This window comes from Anas acuta, chromosome Z, assembly GCF_963932015.1.
Source record: "Anas acuta chromosome Z, bAnaAcu1.1, whole genome shotgun sequence".
NCBI classification, from domain to species: domain Eukaryota; kingdom Metazoa; phylum Chordata; class Aves; order Anseriformes; family Anatidae; genus Anas; species Anas acuta.
This window is the reverse complement of record NC_089017.1, coordinates 34870140-34897143: the sequence shown is the minus strand read 5'-3', so window position 1 is coordinate 34897143 and position 27004 is coordinate 34870140. Positions and strand designations below refer to the sequence as shown.

The 27004-nt window shown below is 44.9% G+C and overlaps 1 protein-coding gene across 2 annotated transcripts; it reads left to right on the top strand.

Annotated features, from left to right (window-relative positions):
* Positions 1 to 205: 205 nt before the first annotated feature.
* ENTREP1 (endosomal transmembrane epsin interactor 1) lies at positions 206 to 26064 on the top strand. Of its 2 annotated transcripts, XM_068666966.1 has the most exons (11): positions 207 to 672; positions 1786 to 1842; positions 10826 to 10936; positions 12711 to 12839; positions 13542 to 13649; positions 13772 to 13905; positions 17352 to 17481; positions 18003 to 18078; positions 21514 to 21663; positions 23478 to 23767; positions 24876 to 26064. In XM_068666966.1, exons 1-11 carry the CDS (start codon positions 289 to 291, stop codon positions 25080 to 25082), a joined length of 1776 nt encoding a protein of 591 aa, XP_068523067.1. In that variant the 5' UTR covers positions 207 to 288; the 3' UTR covers positions 25083 to 26064. The 2 variants fall into 2 exon arrangements, with proteins under 2 accessions (XP_068523068.1, XP_068523067.1); XM_068666967.1 differs by lacking the exon at positions 13542 to 13649 and having other exon boundaries at positions 206 to 672.
* The last annotated feature ends 940 nt before the right edge of the window (positions 26065 to 27004 follow it).

The window sequence follows — 27004 nt, the reverse complement described above, 5'->3', positions numbered from 1 at the left end:
ATTTCATGCCCAGACAAGCCCAACAGGTCCACATCCACCCACCCCGGCCGGGGAACCACCCCCCCCCCCCCGCAGCTTCCCCTCCCGGCCCACTCCCACCGCGGGGTCCCCGGGCCGAGCCCCCACCCCGTGAGGGGGGCCCGGTGCCGGCGGCCGCCCCCACAGCCCGCGGCCCGGGGCGGGCCGGGCAGAGCCACAGGAAGTCGGCGGCCGGCTGGGGGTGGGCTGGCACAGGGGGGCGGGCGCCGGCCCGGCCCGGCCCGGCCCAGGCGGCGGCGGCCGTGCCCGATGTCGCTGCCGGTGGTGCTGCCGGGCTCCTGCTGCCCGCTGCCGGGGCTCTCGGCAGCCCCTCCCGCGGCGGCCGCGGCTCCGCTGCCCTCCGCCGCCGCCCCCCCCTCCGCGCTGCCGCCGCTCCGCTCCCGCTGCTGCCGGCCCGGCCCCGCCGCCCGCCGCCCCCCGGCGCCGCTGCAGGTCCCGGTCCCGGCTCCGGCTCCGGCGGCAGCCCCGGTGCCGGCCCCAGGCTCGGTGCTGCTGCCCGCCCGGCCGCTGCTGTCGCTGGGGCTGCTGCAGCTCGTCCTGGGCTGCTGCATGGTGGCGCTGAGCTTCGGGGCGCTGTCGCTCAGCGGCGCCCCGCAGGTGAAGAACGCCTGCCCCTTCTGGGCCGGCTCCTCGGTAAGTGCCGGGACGGGGACGGGGACCCGCTGCCGGCTTGGTGCCGCTTGCCTGGTTCCCAAACTTATTTACGGCTTTGTAAGCTGTTTAACCCGTGCTTGCGCTCGCAGAGCTTCTTAAAAGCGCACGTGTGGGCTGGGAATGACCGATGGCTGTAATCAAACAGCAGCAAGCAAGCTGGGCTTCCTCAGGGCGCTGAGACACTGCCAGGCAGGTGCATGGAAAATCCGAGCCCGGCAGCGAGCTGCAGAGGTGGGAGGCAGCTGGGCGCTGGGGCCGGGGATGTGCCTGCTGCTGCCAGGTCAGGTGCCACGTCCCGGCTGCAATGGACCTGTTACACGCAGTTCAGGAAAACTCTGAGGAAGGCTTTCTTTTCCGGCACCGTGAAGCTTTTACAGCCGTACCGAAGCCAGCCTTGCTGCCCTGAAGCCAAAGCCCCACGTCACATCAGTGCTGATGCGCCCAGCTTTAAAACCGTGTTGCGCTCTGAGGGTCCAAAAAGTTCCCAGTTATGAAACCGCGGGGCTGTGCATGTGGTTCTGCAGCACCAGGTGATAACAGGAGGTGTTTGGGCTAAGTCATACACGAGTGCTGTGCTAGATCAGATCGGTCACAGCAAGTTAACGAGGTAGCCAAAGGTTGGCTGGAAAGGTCAGAAGTGGAGCAGAGCAGCACAAGGGAAGCAGCAGGAAGGGGCAGTGGTGGACACCTGATGAGCTGATGGAAGACGGGGACAGCATAGACAGATTTTAGATATGTTTAGCCACATTTCAGGAAAACACGTCCTCAGCTGAAAGCCGTATTTTGGCAGTTGATGAGGTGGGAGTTGCTGCTGTAACTTTTTGCCACCATGGATGTTTTCTGGGTGGAAAACACAAGAAAACGGTAGGTGAAAGTGTCAGTTCTGATTGTGTTATTTCAGAGGATGCCCTTAGGAGTGAAGAACCTCATCAGCACAGGCTCTGAGTCTCTGCTTTCAAGTGCATCTTCACATCATCCCAGCATTGTTCTGGCACTCCAAAGAACCTTTTGTCAGAGCAGTGATGAATACATGAATGGCATTTTCTGATCAGTTGTTGACTTCTTGGTAATACTGCTTTTTTAATCTTACAGGTAATCTTGTCTGGAATCATAGGCTTAACAACATGGAAGAGGCCAATGATACTTCTGGTAAGTACGGATTAAAACTTGTAAAGGTGTTATCAGAAGATACTTGGGATTTAATAGTCATTAATTTAAAAAAATACAATCAATAATAAAATAATTAATAAAAATAGACTATACTGTTGAGTCTCTTTTTCAGATTGTAGAGCCATAATCATTGAGGGAGAAGTCAAAGCCTGCAAAAGGCTAAGTTACCTCTAGGAGTCTCTGCTAAGGGCAGGAGCAGACCATGTCTGGAGGATGTGCTCGTGTTGTTTACAGAGCACTTTTTGTGTTTGTGTAGGTATAAGAAAATACTAGTTTAGTATAAATAATTCAGCTCCCTGAGGCAGTGCTGCTTGAGCTGAAATAAGGCAATTGGTTTGAAAGCTTTGCTCATTTGTCCTTTGCTAGTGTCTGATCGCAGGTCTGAGCTCTAACCTAAGCACTGGTGCCTTGCAGTATCCAGCGTTACTGTTTCAAATACAGATGACATGACAGTGTTCTGAGAGAAGTAAATCAATGTGCAGGGTGTGCAAGCTGTTTCTGTTTGTAAGTGAAATCTAAAGCTCTGTAGCTCTCAACATCTCAAAGACGGGATTTGAAGGTGTTTTTCTTCTTTTTTTTTTTTTTTTTTTAACCATATGGTCACTTCTCAAGAACGTTTCCAGGACAAAACAAGTGTTTTGTTCTTATGCAACACTTCTTTGGGATGTGTGAGGTATCCACATTGTCATCGGCAGGAGGTACCAAGGATCAGAGAACTGAACTGTGGAAGTACTATGGTGTCTTAGTGATGCATTATTTAGCACAACTGGAGCAAAACAAATCTTTATATTGGTCCTGTGGATACAAGGAGGAGCCTGGTCTCTGGGGTGCCCAGTCTGGAAGGAGCATCCTTTTATGAAAATAAATGTAAGCACCATCCTTCTCAAAATGCCTGAGGCTTGCAGGGTGTCCCCTCTTTCTATATTACATGTGTTCTCTGCTGTTTCTTGTTGCTGTAGTTTACTTTTGTCTGTTGTTGACTCCCAGATTCTTTCAGGCCTTCTGAGTATAAATTTTGTAGGCCCTTATTGTCTTACTGAAATACAAAGGCAGCAAACTCTCATCCTTTCGTTTGTTTTCCAGTGATTTTAGGAGGGTTGAGCAGGCAAGAACAGGTTGCCCAGGGATGTTGTGCAGTGGATGGGGAGTTTCTGAGATGAGACTGAATAAAGCCTTGGGCAACCTGCTCCGATTTCATAGCTGACCCTGTGCTGAGCAGGAGGATGTGCTGGAGACTTCCTGAGGTCCTTCAGTTGCAGTTGTTCTATGACTATATGACACTGTGAACCTATTTTTTCTCCTTAATTTTATGTATATTTTGTAGAAGATTTGAAAGCTGAAATAATAAAATGCAAAAAAGGAAACCAGCACTAAGCAGTTCATGGGGCTTCAGTAAAAATAAAAATTGACAAGAAGAAACTAACTTTCAAAGGGAGTCTTGCATTGAATGAACTAGCCTATCAAGTAAAGAATGTTAGTTTCTATGAGTAAACTCATTTTGGGCTAGATTTCTAATATACCCATCCTCTAGTAACATGAACATTTTCTCTTGGGAGTTTTGAGTTGCTGTGTAAGTTGTAAGGGCAGGTTTCCCAAAGACCTAAGTAATGACAGTCAATGTACAGAATGGCTTAGAGTTAGGAAGTTCATAAATAAGACCAGAAAATGCATTCAGAGCTAAAACAGATTTTGTTTCCAGCTGTGACTGCCCTCTCCTTTTTGCTCCTTATGCAAGCCTCTTGCACTTACTCCTTGCAAATACACTTGTCATGGGTTCCTCTCACCAGGCTTGGACTGGGTCCCTGATCTCTTTGCCTGTTCAGAAATAGCGCAGAGCCGTGTCCCTGGCGCGAAGGCAGCAGTGATCACACGTCTGTCCTCCTGACAGGCCTTAACTCAGGCAGGTGCCAGGTGTAGAAATTCCTTTATGCGGCAAGTAAGCAATGCAGAAAGGATTGATTTCACACGAAGGTGGTTTTATAAGATAGCAGCAAACCCTGGATATTGGGCATGTTGGGTACCTGTGCTAGACCCATGCCTGAAATCTGAGGAGTGAGGATTATTCTGGGCATGTGGTATGAATTACCATGTTTTGCAGTGCTGCAATTTATGTTAGTGTTTAGATGTGTTCATGGAGAGACTTTGGACTGTGCTCAACAGTTACAGCATAAAGTTTGTGGGACTAGCAATGGTCATTATCCTTTTTTCATCTCTGGTTATGTCTTAATCTACAAAATGCTCTTATATTCGTAAGGACAGGCCTCTTTCTTCTTATGCAGAACTGTTGTCAGTTGCTCAGCTAGCTTTAGTAATTGCATGTAACTACGCATTCCAAGTACCCTCTAGAATCCTTCATATGCATCCAATCCCCCCAAATCATTTTGTTTCTAGCCCAAGTTGAGTAATTACATATAGATTTTAATTTGTCTTTGTATGCACTGGGGGCCTCAGATGAGGCTGCAGTTGAGCTCTCTCCATCATTTATCCCTCCCTCGTTTCCGGAGCTGGCACTGAAGCTGAATACCGGGTGGGTGCCGCAGAATGTCTTTAAGGAGGTGTCGCTCCTTCAAGATGAGCTTGCAGTAGGAACACAGTGTTTCTTGAGACTTCTCATGTTACCTTACTTTTATTGTCAGTTTGCAGTTTTTAAGGGATTTCATAATGGGATTCACACTTTTCTTCACCCCCTTTAAAGCACACCAAACCTTTCTAGAAGGAGCCCGTTTGCTATTCTGATAAGGGATTTCAGAGCCTGAAAACCTGTGGGAGTGCATCCATTTGCCTGCATCTCCTTTGCTGTCTGGTTCCTCCGATGAAAAGGCAGTGCCTTTGCTTGCAAAGATCTCCCTTCTGTCTCCCTGCAAAGGCTTGGCGGGGGTGCTGGGAGAGGAGGTGGCAGAGGGGGTGGCTGTGTATCGGTCACTGCTGTGCTTGGAAAAGGGAAGGGAAGGCTGCCAGCTGCAGGCGATGGTGGGCCTCCAGTCAGTCCAGAGAGGGGTGGCTGTAGCCCAGCAACGGAAGGTGATGAGTGAGTAACAGGTTGCAGAGTCAGGGTGCTGTGAGGCAAAATTGCGTGGTAATCGGCTCCTTCGAAGGACGTTCCTGCAGGGCCAGCATGGCTTTCAGTGGCAGAGCAGATGAGAAGCCCTGGCTCTGAAATCTTACCTTGCTTGTGGCTGTCTGAGGCTTTTCTCTCCTGGCTATCAGTTGTCAAGCCACTTCTGAAGTCAGCTTATTGCACTTGTGCTCTGGAGCTCATTTTTCCTCCTAAGGAGAAGCTTCCTCCTGTGTGTGCCTGTCTGAATGTGTTGATGGGGAAAGGTGTTTTTTTTTGTCTTCCTGAAGTTGTTTGGATATTGGCTGTCAATGGTTCAGGGCTGCAGGCAGAGAACTGCCTGCAGAGAAGCTGGTTTCTTCCCGTCCACTCTGAAAATCGTTCCTTTTACGCCTGTAAATCTTACTTTAAACTGAAGGAACCTAGCTTTTTTCAAAAAGCATACTGATTCCTCATTGCTTGTTTGTTTGCATACGCATTAAGAGCAGCTCACATCTGACGGGCCGTACTTGCTGTGTTAGCCTTGGTCCCACAGGCAGCAGCTCCTCAAGCCCTGCTCCTACACGGCTCCGTCCCACGGGGTCCATCCATCCATCCCCCAGGAGCAAACTGCTCCAGCACGGGACCCCCACGGGTGGGGGCAGCTCCCTCCAGGCCCCCTGCTCCTGCGGGGGCTCCTCTCCACGGGCTGCAGCTCCGGCCTGGGGCCTGCTCCTGTGGGGGCTCTCCATGGGCCGCAGCCTCCTCCAGGCCACATCCACCTGCTCCACCGGGGGCTCCTCCACCCATGGGGGGGCTGCAGCGTGGAGATCTGCTCCATGGGGGACCCATGGGCTGCAGGGGGACAGCCTGCTCCACCAGGGGCCTCTCCCTGCACAGCCCGCAGGGGAACTGCTGCTGTGCCTGGAGCACCTCCTGCCCTCCTGCTGCACTCACCTTGGGGACTGCAAGGATGGTGCTCACCCCTCACTCCCAGCTGCTGTTGTCCAGCAGTTTTTTCCCTTTCTTCAATCTGCTCTCACGGAGGCACAAACAACATCAGCTACTGGCTCGCTCTGGACAGTGGCAGATCCCTTTGGAGCTGGCTGATGCTGGCTGACTGGCTGACATGGGGCAGCTGCTGGATTCTTCTCACAGAGGCCACCCCTACAACTCCCTGCCACCAAAACCTTGCCATGTAAACCCTGTACACCAACTCACCTGGATTTGACACTGTATCCAAGTAACTGTAATGCCGACTTTGAATTAAGCACATCTCTGTCAGCTGCTCCATACTGAATTTCTGCTGCTGGAGCAGTTTGGCTGTGGTCGCCCATGGGAGACAGGGGCACCGCAGGGAGCATGGCATGGAGCAGTCAGAAGCAGGCTGCTTGTGGGGCAGAGAGCTCTGGTGGTGGCTGGCTGTGCTATGGAGCCCTGCCTCTGCCATCCAGACGTTAACCTGGTGGCAGGTGGGGCGAGCATATCTGGCTTTCAGTGGCTTCAGGTGCTTTATGGTTCCTTGGTCAGACAGCAGGCAAGCTCTTCTTTTTGTCACCATTACAGACGTGGTCAGCTTTTGCATGAAAGACAGTGGGGTTTTGACTTGGAAAGTAAAGGTTGTGTGCTCTGTGTGATTCCGTATTCTTTTACTGCCCTAACTGTGGTAATCACGGGGGTTTGGAATTTGTTTGAAACATTCCTTCATTCAGAAGTATTAATATTTATGTTTTTGAGGCAAAAATGGATGGGTCTTTACCGCAAAACATAAAAGCTTATGGAACTCAAGTATATATTTAAAACCTTGAAATATTGTGAAGAATAAATTTCTAGTAAACCTTTTATTTAATTGAAATTTTTCATTAGAATAAGAATGTTTCCCAACCAATTTTGAAAACCAAGATTTTTAAGACTAACTACTGTCCTTTTGATACCTGCACACTGACTGAATTGCATAGATTTAACTAAGATTTAATGTCTATGCCAAAATATGTATTATTTACTTCCTTGTGAGCTGTCATTCTTAAATTTAAGCTTGGCTAGCAACAATAGAAAGGACTGTGAACAGGAGCTGCAGGTTGTGACCCTAACAATACAACAGTCTGTCTCTAGCCGTGAGCTTTGTAATAGGCAAAGTCATTTGGTTTCAGCGAGAATTACTGTAGTGGTGCCTGGTTCTCTGCGTTTGAGAAGTAAAATAGCTCAGTGTTAATGTCTTGACCCACATGTGGGTCTTCACCATTAATTGAAGAAACGGCATTCATATAAAGGTTTTAAAGTTAGTCTACACCAATAAAAAGAAATACGCTGCTAGTTGTGAGACTCTATAAAAAGCCTTATGTGTGGCATAAGTTAGGTTTCTTCTCATTTTGTTATCATTTATTTTGATGCTGACAAGGCCTTTTACTAAGTCATATGGGAAGTTTTAATGCTGCATTAAAAGTACAAGGCATTTTTTTTGTTAAATGAGGTATTTTGTCTTCTACTTCTGTGTTGTTTTTCTATTCACAGGTATATTGCAGGTCTCCACATGGTACAATAAATAAACTGATAGAAAATTAGTAAGGTCACATAATTAATGCTTAGTTATTGCTATTGCTGCTGTGTGTATGGAAAATCAATACGCTGGCTTATCTTTTCCTAGAAGGATGCTTATAAGGATTATACGTAGGACGTAAACAAGTATGAGAGGTAATGGGTGCAGAGCAAATGTTTTTCTTTCGCTCACTTTTTAAGTGCCTGCTTATGTGTGAGCCATGTGAGTGCAGGTTAAAGCAGTTCCTCCTGGCGTTACGTACTGGCCTCAGCAGTGGCAGCAGCAGGACAGCACGCAGTCTGCCTGTACGGAATGAGTTACAAGGTCAGGGCCTTACCGTGTAAGTTTGCCCTGCAGCTGCTGGAGCTCCCAGTGACGCTATGAGAAAACTCCACTGACTTCAGCAGAGTTAGGTTGGTTGGCTGACACCATTTAGACCGGGTCCTCAAAGGGCATGATGATTTTTTTAGGTGGAGAAGATCACGCGTGCAAGAGATTAGCAAAGTCTGTCTCTGACATTAGAATACACTTTGCTTTCCTATAGTTTAATTCATACAAATGTTCATCAAGACTTTCTGCAGCTGTTCACAGTCCATGTCTATCTAATGCTCGAAAGATGAAGGGCAGTGGGCCAAACTAAGCTCATAATTTGAGTTGTGTCTATTTTTATCACTGCAGTTAAGACTAGTTACCTCTATTTTGACTTTTAAAATAGCCTGCCTGCCTTTGGCCGCTCATTCTAAGGGAAACAGTATTTTTTTTCTCCTTGTTCACATGTGGAGGGGTTCTTCTCTTACTGCGATAAAGTGGAACGCCTGCTTTTATGTGTAGGTAAGTAGTGATGGAGAAGGTGTTTAAATTTGCATCTGGAGGAGAATATATCTTAAAGAGCAAGCTGACGAGGTACAGGTTAAATGAGCGGACGGCGAGGTGGGTTGAAACCTAGACGAGTGAATGGATCCAAAGGGTGGTGATCAGTGGCACAAAGGCTGGCCAGGGGCCAGTCAGCGGCATGGCACACGAGGGGTGGATACTGAGGACAATGCTATTTAATATCTTAATTAATGATCTAGACAACGGGACAGAGTGCACTCTCAGCAAGTTCACAGATGATACAAAACGGGGAGGAATGGCTGATACACCAAGTGTTGGTGCGTCCCAAACGGTGACCTGGAGAGGTGGGGAAACGGGTGGAGAGGAATGTCATGAACTTTATCAAGGGGACGTGTGGAGTCCTGGCCCTGCAGAGACCCCAGGCGCCAGTACAGGCTAGGGAATGAACTGCTGGAAAGCCCTTCTGCAGAAAGTCTCCAGGGGTCCTGGCAGACTTACCAGCAGGTCCGAGTGAAGTGATCTTTGCCCTCTGGTGAGACCCATCTGGAGTGCTGAGTCCAGTTCTGGGCTCCCCAGTACAAGAGGGACATGGAGCCTCTCCAGACCCAGCTGGACGTGGTCCTGTGCAGCCATCTGTGTAAATGTATTACCAACTATGGTTCAGATCCTGACGATGTTTTAGGTTGTATGTGGAAGAATTACTTTTGTCTTCTGCATCTTTAATGGGAAGTTCTGTATATTAAATTTTGCTGTCAGAAGTAGGCTATACATATAACAAAAAACAGATGGTGTTTTTAGTTTTGAAACCAACTAATTTCTGATTTATAGTGCTTGGTGTGGAACGTAGATGAAAAGCATTCTTTGCATGAGATACCCTTAAAACTACTCTGACAGACTAACTGGGACCATCTAGACAAAAGTGTAAGAAAAGGTATTGATTCACTTGAGTGCTGAGAAAAGAGTTAATTTAAAAATAGAGATTAAAATCTGTGGTTTAAATGTCTGTACATTAAGACAAATGACACTCAAAGTGCTTCCTATCATTAAAAACCTCTTATCTGTGGTTTTACGGTATTTATAAAGTAGATGTTCCCCTTAAAAAATTGCTGTTCCCCTTAATATTGATTGTTCTCAGTATGTCTAGAACACAATAGTCCCAATTCACTTCAGAGAAGTACTAAAAGCTGCTTTATTTGTTGTTTTTTTGAGGTTAAAACTTACCTTATGTGGTAGTGCTACAATTCTGCAAAACCTACAGAGATGACATGTTGTTATTTCAGGAATGAGCATGAACATTAAAGCTCTTCAGCTCTTAGCCATTCTGAGAGCAGCCCTGCAGAGAAGGACCTGGGGGTTCTGCTGGATGAAAAGCTCAACATGAGCCAGCAGTGTGTGCCTGCAGCCCAGAGGTCAACTGCGTCCTGGGGTACATCAGCAGAGGGGTGGGCAGCAGGTGGAGGGAGGTGATTGTGCCCCTCTGCTCTGCCCTTGTGAGGCCCCACCTGGAGTGCTGCATCTGGGGCTGGGCCCCCAGCACAAGAGGGATGTGGGGCTGTTAGACTGGGTCCAGAGGAGGGGCCATGAAAGTGATCAGAGGGCTGAAGCACCTCCCCTGTGAAGAACAGCTCAGAGAGCTGGGGATGCTCAGCCTGGAAAAGAGAAGACTCTGTCTAGGGTGACTTTATTGCAGATTTTCAGTACTTAGAGGGAACGTATGAAAAAGATGGAGAGCAACTTTTTGTCCGGACAGGTAATGAGAGGACAAGGGGGGAATGGTTTAAAACTAAAAGGGGAAAATTTAGATTAGATGCTAGGAGAAAATCTGTCACTCAGAGGATGGCAAGGCCCTGGCACAGGTTGCCCAGAGAAGCTGTGGTTGCCCCATCCGTGGAGGGGGACTGGGTTGGATGGGACTTTGAGCAGCCTGGTCTAGTGGGTGGCATCCCTGCCCATGGCAGGGGTTGGAACTGGATGATCTCTGAGGTCCCTTCCAACCCAAGCCTTTCTATGATACAATTCTATGACACAATACGATTCTACTATATCATGGATTTCAGAAGTTTTGCAAACTTTTTAAGATGCTTTGCACTTTCCTACATGCTTTGCCCTAGTTCACTGGCGTGCTGATTACGTGGCAGTTGGACAATTTTGAGGACCTTTTGGAAAACTGTCTGGGTAGAAAAGCACTTCCTAGGAAGGTCAGTCAGCCTTTTTACAATCGATTGGATCAGAAATAGGACTTGTTTGAGGGCTCCAGAAAATCTTTAGCTACCTGTGCTTTTCAGTAGTTGCATGTATTTTATTACTGCACAGTTAGTGCAGGTTAAGCTGACAGAGAGAGAGACAGTAAATGTGCTCAAAGTAATAATCTGCTTTAAGATTGATCTGGTTCAAGATTAGATGCCCAGGGGCACTTCAGTGAAGTCCTAGGGAGTTTTGGAAATTGCTTGGAAAGGGAGAGTCTTGAGATTGGGAATGTGATTTGCATTGCCGTAGGTTTCTTGTATCGGTTTTGTGATCCTGTTCCATCAGCTGTTAACTTTGCTTTTCTGTTTCAGGTTAACCTATTTGTTCTGCTGTCCGTCATCTGTGTGCTGCTGAACCTGGCTGGATTTATACTAGGATGTCAAGGTGCTCAGTTTGTGTCCAGTGTTCCTAGGTGTGATCTGGTGAGCAGACATAGTGATTTACACATATTTCTTCGTAGCATGCTGCATCAGCTGTCAAGTTGGGCTCACAAAATGTGCTGATGTTGAGGTGCAAGTAATGCATGTCGGGTGGTTAAAATACAGCTAGAGTGTGCTGGGATTAAAAAAAAAAAAAAAAGACTGCTTGCTCTTTCAAGCCTAGATTCATTTCAAATTGTGAACACACTCAATAAAATCCACAACAGTATTTTTTTAATCCGTGTTTATAAACATTTTTTTTTTTTTTTTGGCGGGGGGGTAGAGTTGGAGTCTTCATAAGCTGATTATATCCCTAAGGTAAAGACCCCAAAAGGGAATGTTTTCAGGATTTTAAGAAAGCATAATTGGCCCAGAAATGGTTTTGTTTGACTTCATTGATAGCTGGGCTCTGTTCAGCATCTGAAGACACAGCTGATTCTGTGCAAGGTAATCCCAAACGCATCTTTAGAAAATTCCTCTTGCCAGCACTGATTTTAATATAATGGTCACTTAAGAATTAGCAGAAAGGATTTTTATAGTCATCTGACAAAGATAAACCATTGGTGAAAGCATGACTGGGTACTGATGGGCTAACTGAAAAAGCCCAGTCAGTATAATTTGTGGGTGAGAGTTCGTACAGTTTTTGCTATACCTGTTCAGAACAATATATGTTTGTTTGTTACTTTGTTAATAAGGTAGATAAACCATTCTGAACACATCCTCAGAACACTTCTACTGCAGGAAAAAGCTATCTGCACAGGAAAGAATAGATTGCAAAGGATTTTTGTCAAAGGGGTGTCATAAGAAGCAGAAGAATTTTTGAACGAGAAACAGTGGAATAATTTAAGTTGAAAGATATAGGATCACTTAGTAATAAAGCTGATCATGTGTAAAGGCTTGAGGAACTCTTAAAGGTTAATGGGAAGATTTTTGACTATTTATTTTCATTCAGTTGCTGCTTCACAAAAAACTGTTGTTGGTTCCTTAACATGCCAGTCAGCCCAGTGCAGTGAGAGACCAAGATTACAAGCACTTAATATCAACGTACTGAAGCAGCATGGAGAGCTGTTAGTGTTCTTCAAGACAAGGGGGTTAAACATCTCAGGAATTTCAGAGCATTCTGTGGCTGGAAGCATAGGGTACAGTGAAAAGATGTTCTGAAAATCATGAATCACTCCGTGAAGTGACTTGCATAAGTGGGAAACCTTTGACGCAATGACTCTAGAGAATTTGACAGCTAATAAAACAATTATCTGAAGGCACACAGATGTTGAATTTCTACTTGAAAACCAAGATAACAACATTACTCTGAAAGTTACAAACAGCAGTGCTGTACAGATATAACTATTACTGGTTTGGCTGGGTTGAAATTACAGTTGTTGATACTGTTCTGTCCCACAGAGATGCAGAATATATATACCCATGAATCAAAGGATGTGGCTTATGTATTGGTCAAGAGCTTCCAGGCTGCTAGGTATTGTAGGAGCTTGGATACTAAAATTGTTCAGTAATCACTGCAGCTTTGATTAGATTTAAGTTGTATTTAAATGTCTTGAGCTTATTAGTAATGCTCTTTCAAATAAGAGGTAGGTGTAATACAGCTCTACGATGGGTGAATTGTTGACATACTGAGCTGTACAAATTTCACTTTATTCACTTTATCGCCTGTATCCAGTCTGCATTGTCTGAGATACAGTTTGACACAGGCTCTGTATTATGCAGCTGAAAATGTGTAAAACAGGTAATAAACTTAAAAGTGTGTTTTTTGTTTTTAAAGGTGGATATGGGTGAAAACAAGATTTGTTTCTGTTGTGAAGAATTTCATCCCACTAAATGCACAGAAAAAGAGAATGCGCTGAAGCTCTACCCAGTGAAGTCATGCAGTGCTGTTCACCTCCTTCTTAAGGTACCCTGCACTTGCTGCTTAAAATGAATGCTTTGATAATGTCCATACTTGGGTAAAAACACAATATTGAATGATGTTTTTACTATGAAAAACTCTGTTACCTTCTGGTCTTCTACACAGAAGATTTGCTCATCTTTGAGTCTTGACCAGTGCATTGCTGATCTGGCATGTGTTTTTCATCCTTCCTGTGGTTTATACAACCACAGCTACAGTTCAGTTCAGACAGGACTGCATGGATAAGGATGATGTAAATTTAAGCTTATAATTAGAGGCCTCTGTTTGTCATCTCTCTTGGTATACCCAGCCCTTCTTAGCTCCCAAAGAATCTAAAATAGAACTTCAAGACAGCATCATCTCCAAATAAAAAAGTGCTTTCACTATCTCAGATTCAGGTTTTTCACAGAAAAGCTAAGAGGAAGGTTAAAATTCTTGGAAGAATAGATGGCCTATAAATCACATCTGAGCAGTATTAAACCCTCCTGTGTCTCTCTGTCAAAGACACACAATAGGGCAAAACAAGCTTTTGCAAATTCTTTCAGTCTTGGAGATTACCTGTCCCAAAGACTGCATCACATACATTTTTAAGAAGTAACTGTCATTGTCATCTTTGTGTTTTCTGTATTTGTTTTTTGGTTTATTTTTTTGACATTTACAAATACGTTGATTTAATCTTTTAATTTCCATAATCTTCATGTTCTTCAGAAAGTTCTCTTTGCTCTTTGTGCCCTGAATGCTCTCACCACCACAGTTTGCTTGGTAGCAGCTGCTCTGCGTTACTTACAGATATTTGCAACAAGAAGATCCTGCATAGTACGTGAGTGCAAGGCACTGCCTAATATAAACAGTGGTACTAATAGTATTATTAGATTACATGGTTCAGTAACGGTAGATTGCAGTTGGAAGCTTTGTTAACGGAAGTTGCATTTGATTAGGATGAATCTCAGATTTCTGCAGAAGAAATTGAAGAACAAGGTCACATTTCAGATCCTGAAGATTTCGTCCCGCCTGTGCCACCTCCTTCGTATTTTGCCACATTTTATTCGTATACTCCACGGATGAGTCGCAGGTAAAGCCCCAGACTCTCTTCTTTTCTGGTAGTGTCTTTCGAAACCTATGTAATCTTCATTTACTGAAGACCATTTTCTTTGTTTTTGTGTTTGGTGGCTTTTTTTTTTTTTAAGTTAAAAAAATTATGAGTTAGGAGGCAGTGTAAATACAGTGGGATGGAGGGGTATAATTTTGTAGTTTTCACTTCAGATTCTGTAGGAACTGTTTCTGAGTAAGAGAAATGCTGCAATTTGACATGACTGAAAACTTTTATGATGATGTCAGGAGCATGCCAGAGATTAAAAGCCAAGCACAGCTTCTACGAGGGAGACTCCTGACCCAGAGACCCCCATTGCCAGAAAAATTCAAGTCCTTCCTCTTTGGCAGACGGGGCAGATCAAAGGGTGTATTTTTATCATGCCTTTAAGCCATGTAATCACTGCTCTTATCTCCATACCTGGGAAGACCCTGCACAGTGTGAGCAGTCGGGCAGGATCTGTCCCTGTTGCTGTTGCTGGGCTTTTCTTCATCTGTGGCTATGTGATGGAGTTGGAGTGGGAGCAAGGAGGGAGGGTTGAGTTAACATACCAGAGTACAGATGGGATAGTCACAAGTCGTTGTAATTGCTCTCTTTTTTTTTCCCTTTTTTTTTTTTTTGAGCAGGGAGATTCAGTACTACAAAGATAAGGGAAGAAGGATTTGGAGGATAATGAAATAATAGCTGTATTAATCTTCTTGTGAGTGACAGAAAGGGTGCAGAAAAACTTTCTGTTGCAGAAGGCTGCCTTCTTTGATATAATTAGTCGTATGAAACATTAAAATGTAAATCTGGTGTGGGGGGGATTATTTTTATCTGGGTTTGTTACCCATGGTTTTCCAAATAGTTACATACCCTTCACAGTAAGTAGCAGGTTAGCTTTGTTTATTAGTTTATGATGCTAGTGGGGCTGCATTACTCTGCTGTGAACAGTCAGTGCTTGTAGGTAAAAATGCCACGATGCCCAAGCAGTCTGAGTGGTGGAACTCTTGTTTAAAACTCCTGCTTTTTGCTGCGTGCGGGACTGTGTTGTTTATTTCCATGTTTCATCAGGAACACTGTGTGTGACCCCGTGGTCCTTGCTGAGGTAATTACAGTTCCTGTTGTGGGGCTGCAAAAGTAAAATGGTACAGGAATAGATTCGGAATGAGAAAGCCATCTAAAACTCCAGCCTTTACTAAAAAACATTGCTATGCAAGTCTCGGTTCCAGCATCTCACACGCTCATTAGGAAAACAGAGCGGTGTGAAAACAGAGGGCGGCACGCAGTGATCTCTTTGGCAGATGAGGTATTTATTGAAATGTGCTTGTCACAGTTCCCCTGCTTTGCAGCGGGGCTGTCGCTCTTTGTCTGGCATGTCAGCCTAGATGGCTATCTCCTTCCCAGCAGCAGTGTTTCTCTTTGTCTATTTTCAGCACAGCCGGGGCTGCTGGGCTGCGTCCGAGGCTTCTGCAGCCTCGTGTAGGGTGGCAGCCTCATGGTGACACCCCTACCAATGAGCCACGTTGTAAGCCTGCAGCCCTGAGGGTGGGAGAGGGTGAGGATGAGCCCATCCCTGTCAGTGTCCTGGCTGGCACCCGCCTGCCCTGAGCTCACTGTGGCTGCCCAGAGAAAGCCTTTGTTACTGTTCCCTACCTCCCCGTGTTGTCATTTAAGAAAGCTGCTCACTGTTTGCTGCTCGTTTGCGCCTAGACCCTTACGATCTCTGTAAAACCACATGGAGTATGTAATCTGTAATTGCTTGCTACCCATGCAGTAACAGCCTTCTGATATCCTGGGTCTCCATTACGGTGGCTGGAAAAGATAGATCGTGGCAGGGCTCAACTTTGGAGAGAGAGCACCTGCCTAGAGAAGAGGTTAGAGGAACACTGCCTGCTGTTGTCCACTGCAATTTGCAGGACTAATGCATGCATTTCTCCCCTTATATAAAAAGAGAGAGTGGGCATTAAGAGATAAAGAACAGATTGACAAAGTTGCACATTCTTTCACTAAAGTTTTATAAGCTTTATGCCTTAGCACTTAAGGGAACACTTTTCTAGTTGCATAGTCTCTAATAAGATGTAAGGTGATATAGTTCTTGTATGCAGCATTAATTTTCAGTGTGACTGAGCTGCGTAGACCAGATCAAGCATGTTTAAAAATGAAGTCAAACTAAGGTTCAAGAGGTGTGTGATTCTGGGTATGCAGTGGCTGTAAGCTCAGTGCACATGTGGAATGCTTTAAAAAAATGTGAAGAATTAATGTTAGTTGAACATCAATTTCCATTGTACTTTGAAATTATTTTGGAGTTTATAGGGACAGATGAAATAGGCTGAAATATTTTCTCAGTTTTTTAAATTAAAAAAGTAATGATCAATTGCCAAAATCCTTTTTTTTTTTTCTTTTTTTTTTTTTTTTTTGGAAAATTTAATCCTCTCCTGTCTTAGCAACCTTTTGTAGACAGTTCCATTCCCTCTGCACTTCTAGGTCATGGCATGGAAAAAAGAGATCCTTTTCACAGCCATCTTCAGTACCTCTAGAAAGTGTCCAGAGAAATCCTAAGCTCTGCAGGGAAGGTCTTGCTCCTGTGCAGCATATCTCTGTAGACAGCCCCCATCCAGCTCTTGTAGCTAGAAGCCTGAAATGGATCTGGAGAGCAAAACTTGCGGACTTGAGGTTGTGTGAGGTACCTGCTCACTGCCAAATCAATAGCTTAAAATGTAGGGAAAAGCAGAGAAAAACTTAGCTGACCTGAGTCAAAGAGAGGAAGGTTGCATAGGGGAGCTTCCCTGGGCAGCTCATCACCACCCTGCCCCAGTGTTAAATGAGGTAAGGTAAAAACTCGTTGCCAAAAGCAACATTTTCCTAAAAGAGTTTCTTCAGACACTGCTCTGATTTCTTCCCTTTCTGCTGCCTGACAGGAAGATAATGCAGGAAAACATCTTCAGCATTTCAGCTGTATTTGAGGCTTCTTTATAGTAAATTGAGAAGCCAGGTTATCTGTGAGATAAGTGTGCGTCTGACACGGACTGGCTGTAACGTCCGTAGCCGAGCATCATCACAGCCTCTAGTCTCTTTCTGTGCAGCCGTATCTAACTAAACATGAAACATGAGATCAGGAGTATCTTGAATTTCAGTTATAATTAGGAATTCAATAGTTCATAAAAATCAGAGCTGGGTTATCGTGTTTTGAATGCCTAACCATCTTTGAGTCTCTTCAAGGTAAACCTGAGCCTCTGTGCAGCTGCAGCGGGTTCCTGGGTGCACCTCCTCAGGAGCAATGTCCCCTGTGCTCTGGGGAGACCTGACAGCTCGTGTCAAGTTTGTGAGCCATGGCTGAGATCCCCAAATGGGAGCTGATGCGGGGAGGCCAGCAGAGCTGTGTCTGATGGTGTCCTCCTGCCAGTGGGACACCGTGCTGAGGCGCTGCATGGTGCTGTGTGTTGCAGGATGCTCGGCTCTGATGTGATTCCGCTGCCGCACATTTACGGAGCGAGGATTAAAGGAGTGGAAGTGTTCTGCCCCCTGGATCCACCTCCTCCATACGAAGCTGTGGTGAGCCAGATCAGCTCCGAGCAGGTATGATCCGTAGCAGTCTCAGAGTGAAGTATGTCTGGCTGCTGTAGGGGTAAGATCTGCAACTCACCTTTAGAGCGTGAAAACTTTTTCCCAGTTGGGTGTCATGGGGGAAAACTACTTGAGTATGGGAGAAGGAGCAGAGTACACAGTGGAGGAGCACACTGGTTGTCCTAGAGGGCTGTTGTACTGCCTCCATGCTTTGCTTCTCTTCTCTGCCTGTAGTCTTCCCATGTTGGACAACAATGGGACTTTTACCATGTGCACTGATCCCTTGTCACTGCTGTTTTCAGAAGACAAATGCTTCCCTCCCAAAAAAGGAGGATGAAATAGTCTGAAGAGGATGTTGAAAATTAATTTTAGAAATATACCACTCTTGGTTTTGCAGTGGAATTAAAGCCCTGTAGCATAGTCGCCATGTAGTCAACTGCTCACTTTCTAAGATGGATGTTGCAGCTCTTGGAAAGCATTGGAAAAAAAAATGATGATGGTTTCTGATTTTCAACTTCTCTGTTTTATTCCAGGAAGCTGCACTGCAAATAGGTGTGGTAGAAGTTGTTGCTGATTCAGTGGAAACAAGTGGCAGGCAGGCCTCTCAAGGTAAAAAGAACATTTTAGAATTTGCTGTACAGCAGTTCTTCCCAATCCAAATGGCTTAATATCGCAGCAGCATTAGTATTTCTTCGAAAGCCACCCACCATATTTCAAGCCAAAGATGCAGAATTACAATTGTCTTGGGCAGCAGGAACAGAGATTAAGCCTTAAAATACAAAAAAAAAAAAAAAAAAAAAAAAAAAAAAAAGTTGTTCACTGTGAAGATCTAGAAAGAAAGATATATTCCCTTCTCAGCAATCTGCAAGTTAAGTTGCTGACTCTGCATCCATACATTGTAAGAAATGATCTCCAGCTCCAGTGTCTCCATGTGCTTTGTACAGACAATGGTGCCTGTTTGACAATTTGTTGCTGATGAAAAGAGTAAAATGAACAAAATAACGTGTTGAGCTAAATGTGGGACTTCTCCATTATTGAGCTTGCACTGGAAGAATTGCTAATGAGTTTCTGCATACTGGCACGGGACGTGGCTACACTACAAGTAGAGGTTACATCAGACTTTTTTCAGCATTATTTCAGAAAACTATGGAAATTGTTCCAGTCTGTCGTCAGCCTAGCTTTTCCAATTTCTGTGCTGTACAATTGCAGTTAAAATATTTTTGGCTCTTCCAGGTAAGCAGCAGGCAGCTTTTCTAGTACAGCTGTGGTGAAAATCCGTTCTGCTTTTCATTTTAGCTTGCTATTGCTACACAAATCATCTGTTGTTCAACAGATGGTCGTGTGCTTATCTACACAGTGATTACAACACAAGAATATGGAGAGTAAAGACACCTACAAAAACACACACACAAAAAAACAAAAACAACCAATGTTGCAAATTTCTTATGACTCTGACTCCCGCTGACTTTATAAAAAAGCTGTGGAAAAACCTTGGTTTGTGAAGTTAAACAGTTGAAATTATCCCTACTAAGTGATGACAGGAGAAAAAATAGTTTGTTGGTTGGTTTGTTTTTTCCCCACAGAACTGTACTTTAATCAAATAACAATTCTTTCAAACTTGGCTTACACTCTAGCAGTCTGCCTGAAACTGCCGAAAACCAAGACCTGCATGCTTCTGGTATCTCATCAGTTGTAATGGCCAGAAAGAAATTCAGAGGAGTGGCAGCACACAGCTTCGTTCTTAAGGCCTCCTTGTAAATGAAGCTGCTGTTGCATTCTCCAAGCACTTTGAATGCAAACTGGTGTCAGATGTGAGACTGCATGGTGGCTGCTTGAAGTTCTGAGAACAGAAAACAGGAAAAGAAAACTATAGAGAGGCAGCAGAGTCGGGAAAGTTTCCAAAACAAACAAACAAACAAAAACACCCAAAAACCCAGAACGCATGATAAGGCATTGTTTGAGGCATTGTTTGTATTTAAAAACTTCCTTTCAAGCAAGCAGACTGGAGCACATGTGGTAAATTGTTCTCTCCTCCCCATCTTTTTAGTGTGTTTATCCGTCCTGCTTTTATTAATTAGCCTGCAAAGTGACTTTTACCTCTCAGCTTGGCTATTACGTTCATATGCAAGAAGAAAGAAAATTAACACTGCTTCATACAGATGCCAAGGCTTTCCAGGGACAACGAATTGAAGAAAATAGACTGAGCACTATCTCTCCGCTTATTTATATTTGTGGAGGTGTATTTGGTCTGGCTGGAGTGAAGTTCATTTTCTTCATAGTATCTTGAATGGCGCATCACTTCTCCTGCTTTCTTTTTTTTTTTTTTTTAATTAAGCTGTCTTCATCTCAACCCACGAGTTCTCTCACTTTTGCCACTCTGATTCCCAGCCCCTGTCCTGCTGTGGGGCTGTGACCGAGAGGCTGTGTGGGGCTCGGCTGCCCGCTGGGGTGAGGCACCAGAGCAGGGGGGTTACACGTGGGGCATGGTGACTCCACCAGCTGTCTCAGCTGATGCCACGTAACAGCCTATAAATAAGTGCTGAGCTTGTGGTTCCTGCTGGGGGTCTGTTGTGCCAGGGCGTTTGAGTTCAGCGCTGTGATTCCCTTGGCTTCATCAGGACTGGAGGACAAGGCGTAGCTCCCAGTGGAAGCAAAGGCTGCCTGCTGCCCACCTGAATCCCAGCTGCTGGCTGCAGGAGGACCTGGGACATCCTTTGTCCCAGCTGAAATGGTTTTACTGGCTTCAGAAGCCTTCTTCTCCAGCAAAATGGTACTTTCCCTGCCAAATGCAGTACGAAGACAACCTCCTGGTGCCTGGGGATGCTTGGCAGCTGCCCTGTGTCATCACGTACTGGGTTGGTGCATTTCCAGTATGCACCAGCTTTACGCCACTCACACCTGAACCTCTGAGGCACTTTAACACCTGTAACATTATTAAGAATTATCGTAAAATCATGAAATCAGGTTATTCTTCTGATTATTTTTTTTTTTAAATCCTTCACCAGAATACCAGCACCACTGTACCTGAAGGACTGACTGGTAGCACAGCCCTGCTAGGGTTAGTGTTTTTATTGGTGACGGATTTAGTCCTGCCTGGTCCTTGGTCTGCCATTCTCTGTTGCTATTTCCTGACGTTTCAGGCTGGTGTCTGCTTTATATAGGCTGTGCCACGGTTTCTTCTCTTCAGGAGATTCTAGGCTGTATTCGTGTGGGTGATAAGGTGTTATCTTTAACAAGTACACATCATCCAAGGCTTAATTTTCTTGACGGCTTCAGCCACTGGCAGTTTTCTGGTAGGGTAATTGCATGAACATTTTCCATGTTCTGAATAAGACACTATCTGCATTCATTTTGGTTTTGCCTTTGTGTGAGCAAGAAAATTGTTTCCTTGTAAGATGCCATGTGCCATCAGATGGAGGCACAGAACCAGGTTAGTTGCAAAACGTGTGTCTTCATCCAGTCCTATGCACTTTGCAGGAGTGACACCACATCATCCCACCTTCAGGAAAGGGAGGAGTATTGATTGACTGAAAAGTTGATACAGATAACACGAATTCAGGGGAGGCTTTATTTTAACAAAGAACCTTATGAAACAAGGTCTTTAATTCCTATATAGGGACTGGTGACTGATTTATGAGCTACATAATTGTAAACAGTGAATGACTTCTGTGGCCAAATGCTGCTGTATCTTGGTATAGCTGCTTGTATGCAGGAGTATTTCAAGCTCTGAGAGGTTTAGTTTTCTCTCTGAGAAGCCACCTTATTCTCTGAACAGGTAGTTCAAGGTGAGGTTTCTGTTAGGCAAAGCTGTATTTGGTGCTGCTCCAGTTGTGTAAGGGTGAACAGGTTTCTGTAAAAATTTAAGCAGGCTTTAGATGAGTATTTCTGGTGAGTGTGGGCATACGCACACATACAAGCACCTCGTCAAATTTTGTGTCCAGTCATTACTCAAACAAATAAAAAAATGGAAATAACCTGAAATAGTAATGCCTGCAGATCTGCTTCATTCTAACAACTTTTCCTTTGCTATTCCCGATTCTGCAGGTGATGAAATTCCTAAGTCTTCCAGCAGAGTGAGCCTTTTACCTTCAGCTGCGAGCCCCGCGCCTGAAGAAGGAGCGTACAAGAGAGCCTTCAACCCCTTGCAGAGGCGCTCCAAGAGTGACCCTGTGCTGCACTGCCCGTTGCCCCAAGGTGACTTAATTTTCTCTGTCTGTGCTTAGGCAATGAACCCTCAAGGGAACATTTGGGCCCAGGGCAGGGGGTTGGAACAAGATGATCTGCAAGGTGCCTCCAACCCAAACCATGCTGTGATTCTGCTGCTCAGAGAGGGTCAGCACCCTGAACCCGCTGCCTGCAGATGTCAGCTACTGCCTCCCAGCAGAGTGCCTAGGTTACAGCAAGGTCTGTGCTGTGTCACATCCCCTCTGTGTAACGCCCTAGTCTTGCTGTCTCTGTAGGCTTTCACCTTAAAGAACAGGGTCTGCAGCAGCAGGCATTGCTACTTCAGGGAGGAGGGAGAATGGTGGAGGAGGAGGAGATAACACCCAGGATTGCTCAGTGCACTTGCACAGTAGCATCTAAAAGCTTGCAGAGGCAATGTCATGGTGCAATTAACAGCAAAATTAGCTTGGGTATTCGGTATTAGCTTCTAAATGTACTCTCCTCCCTCCCTCTTTTCTCCTTCCTCGTAGCACAATAAATAAATAAACCCACAGCAGAGAGCTGATGCAGTCTGTTGCAGATACTGTGGTGTCAGTGATCCAATGCAGTCGCTGTGGGAAAACTACGAGTGGCTGCACAGCCCTTCATTCTGTCGACAGTCTCAAAAATTCACTAGTCAATAGTCTTGTGGGTTTTATTACAGTCTGTTGGAACCCTGTAATAGCTGCTGATACACATTGTCCCTCACAGAACAGAGGTGGGGAGGGGGCCTGTTAGCCTTAACCGTTTGTTTTGAACACAGTTTTGTGGAATGTGTTTGTGTCTCCACTGCATCATCTGTTTTCTCTTTCCCTCCTATCAACTTCCACTGCAGCACCCCAGAGAATCTGCTGCTGCAGCAATAGCTGAATGACACAGAGCCCATTCAGAGCTGGGAAAGCAGAGCAGAGCGTTTCTGGGGTGGAGGGAATCCATCAGCCAGGAGTGTCTGGGCCCTTCAGGTTAGGCCTGCTCAGCACTGGGGCCTGACAGCAAAATAACTGCTGCCAAAAGGGAAGTCAGCTGCTGTAGCAGCGGAAGCTGCTCCACGTTAGTTTGTGCTCGTCTTGCTGGAAAGCCTTGGATCTCCTCCTGGTATTGTTGTACTTGGCGTAACGCCATCATTAAAGAGCTGCTTCAACAACCCATGGGTGTCCTCTTTTCAGGAGGGACAAAAATTAGTGATTGTTACTTAGACCAAAGGCTGTGGATTTTTATTTGGGCTAAAGGCAGTGGAACTGATGTCCTGCTGACCTTTGTGTGGTCCTTGCAATGTCATTTTGAATGGCTTTTTGTAGTAAATTTCCAGCTTCTGGTATTACTAGCTTCCAGCTTGAGAAGCAATTATTTTCAGATATTTGGTAAACAGACCTTTTGGCTGGTGATAACTGAGAGCTCAGGAAGGATCATAAAACTCCACAAACTGTGTTCAGCCTGCTTTGTGAGTTAACATTAATACTGAATGCTCATTGCAGCTCTCACCAGTCAGAGCAGAAGCAGAAGAGAAGGTAACTGATGTATAGAAAATGGCAAATAACATTCACAGAAACGTTCCTCCAGGCCCTTTGATGTGTGATATGCACTCAGCCATAGCTGTGTACTTTATTTTACAAGCATTTTCTGTAACACAGGTTCAATGCAGGGTGAACCTTGCATGCCATTCTGGCTGTGCAATACTGTTCAGTTTTACTTGGTTAAACTGTGCACTGCATCACCACTGAATCAGTATTGAAATCTCACAAGATACTTGTTGAAAAGTACTGTGAAGCAAGTAAATTGTTTGCTCTGTTGATCTTTGTCTTCAGGCCCAGTGCTCAGCTGTGAGGCTGCGACTCAGACTGAAGTAAAACCACAAGTTGACGCTGTCACGTTGCGGAAGAGCTTGAGAACAAGAGCTTTGAGATCAAGACCCCGATCTTTGATAGACTACAAGTCTTACATAGACACAAAGATGCTTGTGTCACGGTTCCTGGAGCAGTCCTCCTGCAGCATGGCACCTGACATACACGAACTGGTGGAAAACATCAAGTCTGTTTTAAAATCAGATGAGGAGCACATGGCTGAAGCTATCACCAGTGCCACCTTCCTTGAGCAGGTATTGTTACTTACAAGCTGGCCTTGGTTTGGGAGTCTAGCTTTACACTTGCAGCTCTGCTTTGTGTGCCAAAATTTTTGAACCCAATTTAAACTCTGTGGTATTTTAGCTTCATATTGGGAACATATGAGAAGTGATGAGGCTGTGCACGTGTGATGTCTCTGGCCTTGTGGTTGACAGAGCAAGGCAGGTCAGAAGACTGAACACTGTATTTTTTAAAGCTGAAGGAGGTGGTCTTTTGTAGTAGAATCACGAATAGTAAATGGCATAGCAATGTTTTATCCTGAAGGTGGCAGGCGAGATGAAAGAGAAGAAACTGGCACGAATGCAGGTTGACAAGAAAATTTTGATGTAAACCCACTGGCAGCAACTTTTTGTGATTTGTGGCAATAATAAGACCTGAATAAATATAAGGCCTAGTACTAAATGAAAAAAAAGTAGAAAAGATATGCTTACATCAGTGGAATGAATATTCAGCCATTTCAGACACTGCAGACGTCATCAAACAAATGTCTCAGCAGCTTATACAGCAGTTGGGAAAAAGAGTTGATTCAAGCACAGCATGAGTGATTTGCTGTGATAACTGGTTTTGGTTTGAATTGTCATGCAAAACACATCAAAATTTTAATTTAGGCTGTGGAAATACAGTGCAATTTTCCCACTGCAGCCTACAGGCAACAGAAGCCTCAACAGATTTGACACAAAAGAGCTGAAAAGTATTTTACTTAGGAGAATTTTATTTTTCACGCTGGCCTAGAGCTTGTTACAGCCCAGTTGCTTCAGCAGGAAGTAACACTTTGATTCCTGTTAAGCTCTACCTGATGTGCCATAGTTTGGGGTGAACCAATTCTTGTGCAGCTTTCACCAAAAAAAAAAAAGGGGGGGGGGGGAGAAAGAACAGTTGAGGAATGACAACACATGCCTTTTCTCAGTGTCACTTTTCCTGTCTCTCTTGTACAAATGCCAGTTTTACTTTCAGATATATTTATTTATATGTATATTTTTTGAAAACAGGCAACACTACAACTTCTTCCTAGTTGGGTAAGAAACCATCTCAGTGGAACAACAGCCTGAAAACAACCCTGATTTATGCTTTTTCTTTTCAAAGGTGATGTCGCCTGCCCCGCAAGCCATGTCACTGAGGGCCCACGAGCTCCCTTTCCGGCAGCGCCCTGGGCTGCTGCACCTGGAGAGCTGTGGCGACCTGAGCACTTTCACAGCAGGTGAAGGCCAGTCGGCAGAGAGGAGGATCCAGAGAGCAGAGCACGAGCGGCCTCACAGTCTGATTGGAGTTGTCAGGGAAACTGTGCTGTGAGGCGGTTTCTCTCTGTTCCTCCAGAGAGTGTTTCTGTCAGGCATTCACGCTGCACGGGAAAACCACCTCTGACAAGCGGGTGGAAGAGGGTGTCGCCAGCCTATTTTTTATACCCCCACGCTCAGGCTCCCAATGGGAAGCTCTTTCTGCAGCTCTTTTCTCTGAGGCAGATTGCGAGCTGACCTGCAAATGGGACTGTTCAGGTGCAACTTGTGTTTGTGAAACAGCATCTTCTGCTGCACTTCTGTAGGCTGCTGCCACTTAGGACAGTTGGTTTTTTCCTCAACTTAGATGCGGCAGAAAGGCCCTGTGCCTTGGCTCATTGGGCTGAGGCAAGGACAGTTACCATGTGTGTGCACTTTACGTCTCAGCGAGGAACACAGGGCAGAGCCAATGACCGTGTTTATCTGGTGTAAATTACCATAGCTCCACTGATTTTTTTTAGCTGGCCTGTTCCAACTTACTTCCTCGTAGAGGTGCTTTTTACGTATCAGCTGACTGACATATATGCTGAAAGCATTTACGCAGCCATCTCAAACCCTCTGCAGATGTGCAGGTGACTACCTAATATTGTTTTGGCAGCCTTAACCACTAGGCCACAGTGACCCCTGAGTTTACACTCTTTAGCTAATAAACGAATGTAGAAGCCAGTTGGCTCAAGCTGTTGACTGCAGATAGTTTGTCAAGCTCTGTTCTGTATCTATGCTGCTAACTGGGAATACACTAAGTGTTTCCAGAGGCTGGGATCAGGCACAAAATTTTGATTTGCAAGGCTAGTTGCAGCCTTCTGTGTCTCAGCAGGATGAATAAATACTCCTGCTGCTATTTCAATGATAATGCTTCATTTAACAATTATTAAACAGCTTTCATACTGAAAACCAAAAAGCTTTACAGTGAGTTTTAATTAAGCTTGTTCAGAAGTGGAAACTGTGCAGTTTCACTTATGAAAGATAAGTTGAGTAAAATAAAATGCTGATCTCTACTCTGGAATTGGTGTTTTATTTTTACTGTCTGGTAGAGGAAATACAATAGGGCTCTTAGGATTGCTGGATCACTGGCTTATTGGTACATTTTGCTCTCAGAAATTAAGAGCATAGCAAGTCAAAATTGAGGGATTGTGTCTTGCAGAAGAAAGAAAGCATCACAAGAACATGCTGGCTTTTACCTCACTTGTATTAAATACTTTGCAATTCCATTACATTTGGAAACCCAACTTATCTTGCTATATTCATCACCTGATGTGGGAGTTCTTTCGGAGCCTCAGTATCAGCTTCCTTTCCCCAGGTAACATTCCCCTTCCAAAAGCAGGTTGTGGAGTAAGAGAGGGTTACATGCCCCATCAACACACAGAGCTGCTTCCTGCAGCTCTGAACAGCTCTTAGCCTGGCGTTGTGCTCTACGTAACTCCCTGTCACCTTGCCGGGGGAAAAGGCTGCAGTGTCAGGATGGAACGTAAGCTTATACTTTGGAAAACTTGATCAGATTTCAGTCAATTGCTTGTTATCCTAACAAAACAGACTAATCTGAATAATCACCTTCCTATCTGAAGACTGGAAACAAATCTACTACAAAATAATGAGTAGTTTTCCAATGTGCAAGTTAAATTTCTCCCCAAGTATTAGAAAGTAACATTGTTAGTTCCAAAAAAGTGATTTACAAAATGATCAAAATGATTCCCAATGTAGCGAGTTAAATTATATCCAGGTGCTATTCAGGAGTTACTAGTCACATACCCATACTTACCACATTTAATGCTATTCCAGGAAGTTTAAAACATGCAAAGATGTGCAGAGCTACAAGGTCTCTAGCAGCTACCTTTAATCTCCAAGTGCCTGTGACAGTGCAGCCCTTAGCAACTGAAGAATCATTTACATTTCATAGTTTTTTTTCTCCCTTACGGAAAAGTTTATGCAAACCTCTTT

Coding starts and splice junctions, on each gene's coding strand:
- ENTREP1 (XM_068666966.1), top strand. CDS start 289: ATGTCGCTGCCGGTGGTGCTGCCGGGCTCCTGCTGCCCGCTGCCGGGG. Junction 12,840..13,541: donor CTGTTCACCTCCTTCTTAAG/GTACCCTGCACT, acceptor CATGTTCTTCAG/AAAGTTCTCTTTGCTCTTTG. Junction 13,906..17,351: donor ACTCCACGGATGAGTCGCAG/GTAAAGCCCCAG, acceptor TGTGTGTTGCAG/GATGCTCGGCTCTGATGTGA.